The sequence below is a fragment of the Arvicola amphibius genome, chromosome 2 (genome assembly GCF_903992535.2).
Source record: "Arvicola amphibius chromosome 2, mArvAmp1.2, whole genome shotgun sequence".
NCBI classification, from domain to species: Eukaryota; Metazoa; Chordata; class Mammalia; order Rodentia; family Cricetidae; genus Arvicola; species Arvicola amphibius.
Genome location: NC_052048.2, coordinates 21,600,459 through 21,613,739, shown reverse-complemented (window position 1 = coordinate 21,613,739; position 13,281 = coordinate 21,600,459). Strand labels below are relative to the sequence as shown.

Sequence of the window (13,281 nt, the reverse complement as noted above, 5' to 3'; positions counted from 1 at the left end):
ATCCACAAGTTCCCTGAAGCTCCAGAATTCAAGAGAATGCCTCGGGGAACTGAGCAGTGACTAACGGTGTACATAAATGCTTGGTGATGCCCCCTCTCATGCGGTTCCTCTCACAGTCCCTGACTCTTTCTCTTTTGGTCTTCAGCCATCAGCCCAAGTTGACTTTTGACTCTTATGTAGGGGTCTTGTCATCTCCATCCTCAGCCCCTGCCATTAGAATGGATCCTTTTGGGGCAGGAGCCATACCTCATTGTCATGTGTGTCCTTGGTATATAATTGAGCACTAACAGGTGCGTGGGCTCACCATTCTCTCAGAACAGGTCTCCCTGGCTGGAGTCGTTCCTTCCTTCCTGGGCTTTCTATCACAATCACTCACCCACTCAAACTGTGTCACTCTTGGTCCTCAGCCTTCAGTGACTCCCTGTGACTTATACCAGCTCATATAAATCTTCCCATCTGTTACTTCCTTTTCTGTCACTTTAAAAACACATATGCACACATGCACACACATATATGTTCATAAATGCAAGCATACACATAGATACACATATAGACACATATAACTACATATGTACACATTACTCAGTGAGAACTTAAATAAACGTCTACCTCTCCACCTTTTAGTTGATTCCAAAGTTGTTAATTTGAGAGACTATGCAGCCATCAACGTGTTGATGGCTTTCACACTGCGCTTTGCTTCCAAGTGACACTCTGAATGAAAGCCATTCCTGTTGTGTGAAAACTGTATTTCACTATTCTAGCCTGACTACAGTTTGTCTCTGGCCCTTCGGGAAGAAGTGGATTTTCTCTATCCCACATGATCTTTCCAGCAAAGTCGTCCCTTTGCCATCTCCCCATCTTCGGAGGATGGAAACACTGCTTTCTTATTTTTATAACAATTAGCGGCAGACATAATTAACTTCTCCTGGGAAACAGAATTACCAGAAAGAAACCAAACCAGAGGGCACAGATTTGTTCTGGTTTTTTTTGAGACAGGGTCTCACAGAGACCCAAGCCAGTCTCGAGGCTCCTTAAGTAGATGCTGACATTGAATCCTATATCTTGACTCTACCTCTGTCGTGCTGGGATTACAGGTATATTCCCACCATGCCTGGCAGAGACTTTCTTATCAGTAACTTAACTTCAGATTTACAGAATCCAACACAGTCAGTCACCACAGTGGACAGCAGTCTGCACATCAGAGAGGACCACTGGTGGTTTAGATCCTGAAGTTCACTTGTCTCATGTGCCCTCATGTTTCCCTATAACAGCCTGCAAACCCAAGGCAAGATGAGCTGGCTGCTGTTCAGGATTTTTTTTCCTTGACCCAACAACCTGATCTGGAGTCATTAGTCTTTACCAGTGATGAGCAGCAAACGTGTTTTCATGGTTACACATACACACACACATACCACACCACACACACACACACAAAAACATAAACACACCACACACATACACACACCACACACACACACATATACAACACACCACACATATACACACACACACACCACATACACACACACCACATACACACATATACAACACACCACACACATACACACACACCACAACATACACACACATACACACACCACACATACACACACGCACATATACAACACACACCACACACATACACGCACCACACACATGCCATACATACACACACCAAATTGCACACACCCTACACACACACACACATACACACACCACCACAAACAAACATCTAGCAAGAATCCCATCTCCATACAGTCAGACTCTCAGATCATCCATCAAACCAAATGTCATCTGTCATGTCTTGTGTTAGTGACAGTGTTCCAAGGGTCTTGGAGACATTTGCATCTTAATAGGGGCCTCTGAGGAAGGAAACAAAAGACTTCCAGGCAAAGGGCAAGGAAGCTGTGCACTGAAGTGACAACAGCAGAGGCAGACGGGTCCCATCTGTGGAATAGGAGCAGACCTGACTAGGCTTGGGGAACACAAAGGCCCAGGGCTCAGGTGCATGCCCCAGTCCCAGCTCAACCAGTTACCCACCCTGATGCCCCGCGAGCCCAAGCACTAGATGGCCTGGAAGGGCTGTTTGTCTCTCATTTGCACCCTTGAGACCTCAAGGAAATTCACTGCCTTGGCCTCAGGCAACCCCAGATAACACAGGGATCCTCAGGGAATGAGATTCAGAAGAGCTCCTGGCCTCTGCTCCCCACCTCTCAATAATGTCACAAATAAGATGTCTCCAGGCAGAAGTCTGGTCAAACAGAGTCTTAATTATAATAAAGTGTCACACTCGGCAGATTTTAATAGCTATGAAAACAGCAATTAAGTGTGTGAAGAAGGGCAAGGTTTTCCCAGAGCCTCAGTGAGATGTTGCAGAGAGAGACAGAGACAGAGAGAGGAGAGACGAGTATTAGAGGAGGAGGAGAGAGAGAGGAGAGAGACGAGAGAGAGAGAAGGAGAGAGAGAGAGAGAGAGCGAGAGAGGTGGGAGCAAGCACTGCAGGGGCAAACAGTCCCCCTCCTAGTTCAGAAAATGCGGATGGATAGGAAGGAGGTACACAGTGCACTGCCGTGAAAGTGGGCAAAGGGACATCAACACAGAGTGGAGTCCCTGGTTCCCGAGCACGTCTGAGTTTGCAGCAGGAGATCCGACACCCATCCTTCCCCGCCTTCTTCCTTCTTTAGTCTGGCTGCTTGCCACACAGATGCACCCAGGTGCAGCCATGGCAAAGGATCTTGCCTGCTGAGGTACCCGTATGGGAAAGAGGGAAACGGAGGAAAAGGAAAAGAGGTGCATGGGGGCTACGGGTAGGGGGAATCTAGCCAGATCTGTAAGACCACCAGCAGATGGAACATAGTACCGCAGTGGCCACACAAGCAATGAAATCTGTCAGGACAGAAGGCGACCCGGTGCCACAGGACAACTGACAGAGATTTTGATTTTCAATCTCCAAGCTAAGCTGCCTTATGCAGACTGCCTGGTGGTAGCCGTGACTGCTCTGTATTGTTTGGAAAATCAATAGCACTACTACCTCTTCTGAAATTAATCAATTTATTTTGTTTGGTGGTTGGTTTTTGGTTACTGGGGATTGAACTCTGTCCCTGGTTCAACACTAGGCAAGGACTCTACCACTGAAACTTCTGAACTGAATTCTCCCCTTCTTGCTTTGGTTTTTGAGATAGTTGCTCAAGAGGGTCTTGAACTCTCTATCTTCTCTGTCCTCACTAGCCTCCTTTAGTGATGACACTAAAGCTCTTATTCTGAATTTTGAGGGGTGTGTCATGCCCCGAGAGTGAGCATCCCCCATTTTCCTTGCTCTTGTTGAGAGTTCCAAGAGTAAATGCCTCAGGGATAAGGGTTTACAGGAAGAGGTGAGCATATTTCCTCACAATGGCACCTGCCGGTCCCAGGGAGCCCATGAGCCAGGAGTACTGGGTGCCTGAGGATGAGAAGCCAAGACTCAGATCTGAAGCCAAACGTCTTAGGCAGGATGCTACAAAGTGGGAGGTCATCAGATGACACCTTTCCCCGTTAGCCCTTTCTAATGCAGCTGGGATGGTCAGGACCAAGGGCTGCAGTGGATCCTGTGTCCAGAAAAGGGGGAATTCCTGGTGCGAGTGAACAGCGGCCCTCAACTTTGGAGGCCGTGAATTGGTCCTCACTTCTGCCAGAAAGGTTCCAATCCCACAGCCTCAAACACTTCCAAAAAAGGGAGGCATGGGGCCCCAGGGCAGAAAGATGCCCCAGTCGAAAAGAGAGAGGACAGGTGGGCCAATGAGGCTTACATAGGTGCCACAGGTTTATTCCAGAAAATGAACTTGGATCCTATGAAGTGAATGTCTCTCCATCTAAAACGATTAAAGGCACATCACAATGTCCTCATTGTATCTGTTTCAATATGTCAGTCCATAGGAGTGCTAAAACACAGAAGGGAGACCGAAAAGATCCAACTGGCCTGACAGTGGTGGCTTCTGGGAGGAGCTGGGGTGGAAAAGTGGTGGGGGTTGGTTCAGCATTTATTGTTACTCTTTGTAAGTAGGCATGTTCGGGTATTTAACAATAAGAATGGATTCACGATGTGACCAGCTAACCATCGGCACTGAAGAAACCCTTACAAGCAATGATTTCAGAGCACAGGCAAAGGAGCAGGCTCCAGGATGGGGCCAAAGACTCTGTCCATACAAACCTACTGCGTACATAGAGTGGCGCTATCATGAGGTCTTGGAAGTCTTCCCCAAGATGGACACTCGCCCTGGAATTCCCTGCTCTCTCAAGTCTCCATATTCCTCCGGCCTCCCAACTGTTTGGTCCCTGATGCTGACTCTTCCTCTTACTCATACACCAGGGCCACCACTTTGGGTCCCACTCCCAGCAGTGCCACTCTGGAGTCATCTCAGCAGTTCTGCTTAGTAAGAACTTTTTTTTTTTTTGACTTGTCACCAGGCTCTGATCAAAATGGCTTCACTGCACTCACTGGGGAGCCATGCAGGAACTGACATTGCTCAGCTTTCCAGAGTGGCACAACTGGGTCCTTAGCATACTCAGGCCCAACCCAGACAAATCTCCAGACCTTTATTAAACAGGCATTGGTCACCACTTGCTTTGGGTCCACGATGTCCACCAGGGGTTCCTTCATGGCGACATCCCGGATACAGGTCATGTCAAAGCCATAGACGTTCTCCCACCCTGAGGAAACAGAGCGAGACATGAAGGCAAGCAACAGGACCCCCAAGCTCACCCAAGCTCCTGGGTGCTATAGCACAACCCGCTTAAGACCAGGGAGCAGGAAGATGCCTCTGCTTTCTTCAATCAGAATGGTGTGGGAAACCAACTGTTCATTCACACCTCTAGAAAAGGCAAGGCCCATTCTGTTAGCTCAGCCAGAGTTCAGAGAGGCTGTGAAACTTCTGGAAGTTCACACATCTAGAAGGCAGCAAGGCAAAGGCCCTTACACACTGGACCTGTGACTTCTGGCACATGCCTGCTGTCTCCTCTCCAGGCCATTTACTTCCCCATTTCTGGGCCTTTGCTCAGCCTTTCTGTCCCCTACAGGGCCATCTGAACCTCAATTGTAGCTGAGAGAATAAGGGCTCATAAACGGAACAGACTCAGGTTTGAGTCCTAGCACCATAGCTTTTCTTCGAACACCGAGCAGACTCCCGCCCTGATCTCTCAGAACCCCAGCTGCTCAGTTGGCGGGTCCAGGAGAGTGCTCACCTTACCCCCATGCTATCTGTCTGAAAAGCACTTGCTGAAGGTTCACCCCATGAGAAATCACCCTATGTGAGGGGGCAACCATTCTTATGGGGCTCTGGGCTGCTTGGACTACTTCCTGGAATGCTTGGGAAGGAGAAAGAATTAGGGTGTAGGAGCTGGTAAGTGAGTTTTGAGTCTGACGGCCTAAGACCACCCTTCATTGACAGTGGCTAATTGCTATTACTGAGTAGTCACTTTGGTCTAATATACCCAACAACCCCGTGAGGGTGCCTCAAGTTACAGATGAGGAAACTGGCCCGGTGAAGTTGGCATCTGGTTCGACAACAAATGCTGAGCCCAATGCCACACGCCAGCCCAGTGACACCAACGTGAACTCGGAAAAGAAGCCAAGCTGACCCCCTAACCTCCAGCTGTGTCTCAGTGCAACAATAGCCAGGCATACAAAGTTCTCCCCCTCCCAAGAGGAGGGCCTAGGCTGGGGCTCTGGTCCCTGGGAAACTGGATCTATCTGTTAATTCTGCAGCGGTTTGAACTGCTTTGAAGTAGTAAAGATGCTTTTCTCTAAAATCGTATTAAATGTAATTTTCTCTTAGTGTTCATCGCAGAAATGGTGCCTTGAGGAGCTCGGGTCCCCGTGTTGTAGTGTTGCCGAGAGTGGGTGTGGAAGAGGGAGGTGTGAATGGCCAGTGGAAAGATAGCTGTTCTTTCCTAAGGTACACAAAGATCTCTGGGGTGGGGGGAAGCAGCGGCGGAACAATCATATTCCCAGAGGGTGAGTGCCCGTGAGTTTCTGCCTGCAGAGAAGATGCCAGTCATGGCCATCCAATCACAGGAGACCGCTGCCAAACTCAGTGTCGGTTGAGACCGACATTGTGGGGGCTGGGAAGTAGCTCATCTGGGAGAGGGCTTGCCTGGCATGATGAAGCCCTGGGTTCTGTCTCCAGGACTGCATAAAACTAAGTGTTTTATGCATAGAACTCAGAGGTGGGAAAACCGAGAGTTCAAGGTCAGCCTTGGCTACATAGTGAGTTCTACGTCAGCCTGACTACAGAAGACTCTGTCTCCATGATAGATAGATAGATAGATAGATAGATAGATAGATAGATAGATAGATAGACAGAATCCACATCGTGGGAAAGGAGCCATTCAGTGGGCAACAGGTTAGGCCTCAGAGAAGACCCCCTATAGGATCTGGAGGCAGCTACCCATTCCGTTCCCAGATGATACATATACTGAGACACACTGCCTTAGTTTAAACCCCTCCATGAAGACACCTGCAGCTGTGCACATGTTCTTTGGTCCCTGTGCCCCCTCACTCTAGGAAAAGCTCTTTGTAAGTGTTCAACAAAATCCTCAGAGATGGCCTGTGTAGTGGCGGATGGCCCGGGTGTCTGGGATTCAAATCTGAGCTCGTCTGTCCATTTGCTGTATAACTTTACAGAAGCGCGAGTTTCTCTAAGGCTTGGTGTTTTTTTTCTTTTAAATGGAGCTGGTGGTGATAACGATGGCTATTCCCCAGGGTGCTTTTGAGCATCGATGAGACACTATATGCTAAGTGCCCGAGAGAATGCCAGGTACAAAGAAAGACCTTGGCATGTGGCAGTCATCACTATGTGATTTGAGCGCCAGGCTGAGCGGCCCTGTGCAGACCAAGCCTCTTCTCCAGACTTAGCTGCAAAAGAGAGGGTTTGTCTCAGTGTTCATGTGTTCCGGAATCATCTGGAATGGTTTTTTTTTAAGTGCAGCTCCTGGGCACTGGTCAGACCTACTGAACTGGACTCTCTAGATGGCAGACCCGGGAAACTGGACTTTCCCAAACATGGTCCTTCCACCCAGAGTTAGAAAGCCTTCATGTTTCTTGATCTTCTGAGATTTTTCTCAGGTCCTGAATTAACATTTGCAAATCCCTTTCTAGCTGCTGGGGGCTCTTCCATGTCCTTCATACCCACAGCATCTGGCACAGCCCAGGCCTGCGGCTGGCTCTTCTCAAGTTTAAGGTCTTCACAAACGGAGTGGTTTCTTTCTCTGCACATGCCTCATCCTCTAGGTACCGTTACTGGGGCTAATTGATGTCCTATGTCCCCAGCTAGACTGTCCTACTGCAGCCATTTGGGGACAGGAGCATCCAGCACCTTCACAGATGCGTTTTCTTCGTTCTGCCAACTGTCTGTTTTCCACTAGATTCTCTTGGTGGTGATGAGAAACGGGATGATGTGAATCAGGCCTGTTAATTTTCTATTGCAAGGATATATTGTCTGTGGAAGTACTGCCATTACTTATTTAAAGTAACTCAGAGGGTTACTGAAAATCTTTTGTGATAGCATGGGCATTAATTCTGAACAGGACCCATGATACATCACACTAAATGTTATTAAGGTGACCTCAGAGCCAATGACTGCAGGCCTATTTGACTGAAGCCCCCTATTCCAAAAGATCTGTCAGAGGAAAAAGCCTCTTCTGGGTGTAAATATCCTTTCCCTCTCTGTGTTGCTATTTAACACACCCCAATGCCCGGCAGCAGTGACGAATCACAAGACACTGAAAAGGGCACACACTGACCTATCATCCAAAAGAGGAAGTAGTAGGGCAGACTCGTCTATAGCTCAGATGTTAGAATTGCTAACAGAGACAATAGCGGCACTATAACCAAACACATTAAAGGAATCCATGGGGAAATGTAAAGGATCTGTAACAGATGGGAAAGAAGATTCCATCAGTGAGAGAGAAGCAGCGTCTTTAAAGGCCAATGAGATTCTCCAAACCAGAACCACACTATCAGAGAAAAAGAATGCCTGCAATCAGCTCGTTAGTGGAATATGGATGGACACTCGAGGACATATGATCGATAAACCTAAAACTGGTTCAATAAAAATAACCCAAAATTAAACACAGTGATGAAAACCACCTAAAGTATAATATCAAACACATTTTAATGAGATGAGGAAGATCAGAGAAACATGCACATTTGTAGATGATGGTTCATTTTTTTCTCAGATTAATGAGATAATCAACATACTAAGCGTTATGTATGATACCAATCAGGATGCATACAAGGAAACACACCCAGATCAATCAAAGTGAAATTTGATAGAGGGAGAGGTAGAGACAGAGCACAATACCACACACACAGAGAGACACAGATAGAAAGATAATGCACAAGAAGATAATGTCTCAAAACCAGCCTAAGAAGCAGAAATACAAGTTCCTAGGATGGTAAACAGAATGCATATTGGAAGTGCAGCAGCTGCCCCTCCCTTCCTCCGCCCAAAAGATCTGAGTTCTCCTGTGAGGGCTGAAGCGTCAGGGCTACTGCCTCAGAATGCGGCCAGAGGTAAACCAGAGGTACCCAAAGCCCCATGTACATCCTCTCTGAGCAGGACGGATGGAGTTGGTAATATCTTCGAGCACTTTTAGGCTGCCAGTAGCAATGTAATGTGGGAAAGCCCTTATATAAAAATGTATAGGTTTAAGATATAAGGGTAGAGAGTAGCAAAACCAGATGGACCCCCAGGCCACCTCCCGGAAACAGCCTGCAACCCCCAGCAGCGCACAGCTGCCTCTATGCAGGCCTTCTTCTGGTTCCCCACCCTCTTGACCCTCAGCTGACTGGAGATTCTAGTACTAGGGTGATTTGTGCCAGGGATGAACTGGAATCGATGGACCCAACTTTAAGACTCCATAAGTCTCCTCTGCAGTAGGGGACACTTTCCTACTGATTGCTCCTCTTTCCCAGATTCAAACCGCCTCGCACATCCTTTGATGTGTTTGCTATTCCTTGCTTTGCGGAACAAAGCACGCACATCCTGAGCCAGTGCGGGTCAGGCACCTGGTCCTTTCTGCCCGTGCCCTGTTAGCTGGTCCACCAGAGTAAGGGCAGGGCTGTATTCTGTTGTGTGCTCATGGCTGAGAAGGGGGAGGAGAGGGGTGAGAGGAAGAGAGGGGAAGGGAGGAGCAGGAGAGGGGATCGGGAAAGGAAGGTTTTCAACCTCAAGGGTTTACTTTCTGCTAGGGCTGGCAAACTCCACATTTACAATGTTCTGTGGTTCCTGGGCCTGATTGAAATTTTGCCTCTAACTGTTCCCTTGGCAACCAGCAACCCAAAGATATTGTTTGAAACACATTCTCTAAATGGGCTGTTTCCTTTAGCTAAAAATGTAGTCTTTAAAAGAAAAACATTTAAGTAGAAAACTTAACTGTATCCTAAAGAAATATAAACATTAGAATCTTGTTCTTGGGAATTTGGAGGTTTGATGTTGTTTGATGTTGCTCTTCTGTTTTTTAACTGTGGTGCTGGAGTTTGGAGCTAAGTAAGTACCATAGAACTATAGTGTTGGCTTTTTTCAAAGATACTCCAAGGTAAACTCTTTTAAGAGAAAGCAAACTGGGCCTAACTTTTGATTTTGTTCAGTTTTTATTTGTTTGATTGTTAGTTTGGTTTTCTCCTTTCCTGAGCTATAAAGGCAGCTTTAGGAACTGTGAGAAAGAATTACATGTTCTCCAGTTCTGGGCTGTCCCCTAAGCAGCAGCCACTGTCCCTTCTTCTGCTGGGTTCAGAATGGCTCATTGCAAAGTGCTTGCTCCAGGGACTCCAGCAGGTTCCAGGGCGGGAGATGGGGAAGAGGCGAGCTTGGTCTGGAAACTGCAAGGCAGTTCCATAAAGAGCTTTCACTCAGAGATCACTAAATATTTAAGTTAGATGTGAATGAGGAATGGTCCGAACATTCTCCCACACGCTACTTAGTACAGTACTCCTCACAAGCTCTAAACTGTCATTCCGAGGTGATCTGCATTCTCTTTACACATACGCTTGGCTATGTTCACCACTCAGTGGCTTCTTCGACGAGGAGATAGATGTGTGGCCCATATTCCAATATACCAGAGGCCAGCAGGCTTGGCAGAGCCTTGAACAGAACAAGATGCTGGTTTACTCCTTCAGAGGCTGGACATGGCCTCTCTCTATGCACACACAAACTGTGGTGTTCTTTGGCATGTATCATCTGATTTAGTCCTTGTGAGTCACTGGGATTGAGGGCATCGCCTCTCCCTGGGGCTCAAAGTCAGGTAACCCGCTCAAGGTTACTTTGCCAGTAAATGGCAAAGCCCACATTTAAAACCCTGGGGTTGGCAGGTGTCAAAGCCCTTCACCCACATCACCCCACATCTCCTGACTTTCATTTAGAGCACTGTGTGCTTCTTTCTTGGGGTCAAATATTAGTGATGACAGTGACCTAGGTTTCCAGGACATGAGCTTCAAGCCGCTCCTTCATTGACACTTCTGGACTTTGACTCTGAACTTCACTGTTTGGCCTTCAGCTTCCAGAAGGGTGTGTGCAGCCTCCGCAGCTGTCTTCCCAAGCAGATGTAAGTGGCCGGAGGATGTGAATTTGGACTTGTAGACGGCTGTGCAACCTAGAGCTGCTTCCTCCTTCTTCCTTCTGGTTTGGACGCTGGTATGCCAATTGTTTAAAGGGCTCTTTGCTCCATTGTCATGTGCGGTTCCAGGTGACATGACCATGTCTCACCTGATAGAAATATACTGGGTACCATTCCATCAAACGCCAGACCCAGGTCACTAAGAAATATAGCTTTTAAAATGAAATGGAATAAAATGATCCTATAGAATCAGATAAAATGTTGGCAAAATTGGGTTTTTTGTTTGTTTTTGTTTGTTTTTTTTTTTAACTGGGCCTTTTTCTGTATGCCAGGCTGATATTGAACTTGAGATAATCCTCCTGTCTCAGTCCCCTTCCCCCGAATGCTGGGATTAGAGGAATGAGCTACCATATTTGCTTCTTTTGTTTGAAGTAGTGTAGAGAGAGAAATATGGGGGTCTTGACATGTATCCCAGGCTAGCTCCAAACTTATGACCTTCCTACATCAGTCTGAGTGCTGGACTATAGGAATATAGCACCACATAGAGCCATTTGCCTGAGAGAAGACATTATTCTAACTTGTAAGACACTATGGATACATATTTACATATGAGCCCCCCCCCACATGCACATATGCACACACACACACCACACTATCTAATTTTTTGAGAGTCTCTATTCCTCCCCACCTCATCACATGTATCTCTTAAAGGAATCTTGGAGAAGAATCCATATTTTCCCTAATGTGAGGTAGAGTCACAGTGATTTAGACCAATTTATAGGCATGAAGGCAGGTTTCAAAATGGTTGGCTTGATGGAAACTCTGCTTCACCTAATGTCACATTCCAAGCCACATGCCCTACTATTTTTGGCACAAACACAACGCCGACTGCCTGGGTTCATGCTCCGTTCTCACTCCCTTTACCAGCTATTTAGTTTATTTATACTCTGTAGACCTACCACCCTTGGGAATAGAGAGAATGACTCCATAGAAGAATCCCAAAGGGTCACAGATAAACTCTCCCAGGATACCAACCGTCCACCCTGAAGTTTCTCTAACCCCCAGCACCCAACAGAAGTTCAACAAAGAACCGTAAAGTGACTTACAGTGGATTTTGAAGTCCTTGTACTGTCTGTCTTCAATTGCTACCACGTATAAAGCTGCCCGGTCTGGAAACATAAGCCCTCCAGGTTTCTGTTGATGAATTGTGGGGAAATGGGTCTCGTAATCTAGTCACCTGACAAAGACATCACATTTTGAACTGCACATAGAGTCACCAGACAAGCACCCCCCCCCCCTTGCCAGCATTTCTCACTCAGTGGACTGACGGCTTGGCCGGACATGGCGGTAACCCTCTGTGTTTATTTGGAGCAGGGGGAATCTGAGGAGCCAGGTGGAGCTGACAGGACATGCGGAGGCAGAAGGCAAATCAAGGAGTGACAGAGAACCAGCCTGTGGCTTGGTGAAGCCATAGCCAGTACCCCTAGCTCTGGCAGCCTTAACAAGAGGAGGTGGCTTTCTGCTCTAGCCACAGGGGGACAAAGTTAGACCTCCCGTGATGAAGCATGCTGACAGCGGGGCATGTTGGACCAGGGTTGATCACTTGCTGCCCTGAAGCAGTTATGCCTTGAAGGGGATGCCACCAGACAGCGCTCTTCGAGCCCATTCCTCTCTCTGTAGTCCTCCTATTCCTCCCAGGTGGGAAGTTATGGGAGGGAAATATGGCAAGACCGCCATCAGAGCCACGCGGGGAGAGCATGCGGACCACTTACCAACCACTTGTCCCTGGCAAAGATCACCGTGTTGAGCATGGACTCATAGAACAGACAGTAACCCATCCACTCGCTGATAATGATGTCCACTTTCTCCACGGGCAGCTCCACCTCCTCCACTTTACCCTTAAATATGGTAATAACTAGAAAACAAGAACCCAGAGCCATGCTGTGCGAGGAACCCCTAGGCACACGGGCTCCTTGCTGCAGGGCTGCGGAGTTTTGTCACCTGGAACCTGACACACTCGTCCTTGCTTTTAGGGTGTGACTTACCTTATCCTTCATCAGAGGAACTTACACAGTCTCTGAATAAATGCTAAGGTCTTTGAAAGCTACTTGAGTGTGTCCCTCCATCAAAGGGACTGGACAATCACTCTGCACCTGACTCTGCTAGGCCTGCAGAAGGCACGGTGTCATGTAATCCATCTGAAGAACCAGCATGTTGTCATTATCCCCATCTCCTCTTTCAGCTAAGGAAACGCAGGTGAGATGATGGTCCAGGTCTGATGGAATGGGACTGTAACGGCCCTACTGTGCACTCCCAGCTGTAAGGTTACCATGGCAACTCGCCCAAACTGAACAAAGGACACCCCACGTGTTGCTCTTGCATCTGCACACAGCCACGGCCCTGTACTCAGTGGCTGCCCTCCTAGTCTCTGTGAAGGAGGCAAATTGGTGTTTTGACAAGACCATGGACTCAGCAGACAGAGAAACCCAGGGTTAAGTGCTGGGGTTTCTAATTAGCTGTCTGGTTTTATACACATCACTTGGCCATGCAGTTCCCATCCAATTCCCCAAAGAATAGCGGAGAGCATGAGGTCTCTGTAGGGCCTGGGTTGTGTGGGGGAAATGAAGCAACACCTAGGAAGTGCCAGGCCTCTAGCTGAAGCTCAACAGAAGGTAGCCAGAGCAGACACAT

General features: G+C 47.7%; 1 protein-coding gene across 1 annotated transcript in view; it reads right to left on the bottom strand.

The window, feature by feature from the left end:
- Prmt8 (protein arginine methyltransferase 8) overlaps positions 1–13,281 on the bottom strand; it is an 84,345-nt gene that overhangs the window by 10,858 nt on the left and 60,206 nt on the right. Inside the window, exons 5-7 of the mRNA XM_038320364.1 lie at positions 12,363–12,505; positions 11,697–11,784; positions 4,571–4,686 (exon numbers count right to left, since the gene is read on the bottom strand). Of these exons, the coding sequence (XP_038176292.1) occupies positions 4,571–4,686; positions 11,697–11,784; positions 12,363–12,505 (347 nt within the window). The remainder of the gene's footprint in view (positions 1–4,570; positions 4,687–11,696; positions 11,785–12,362; positions 12,506–13,281) is intronic.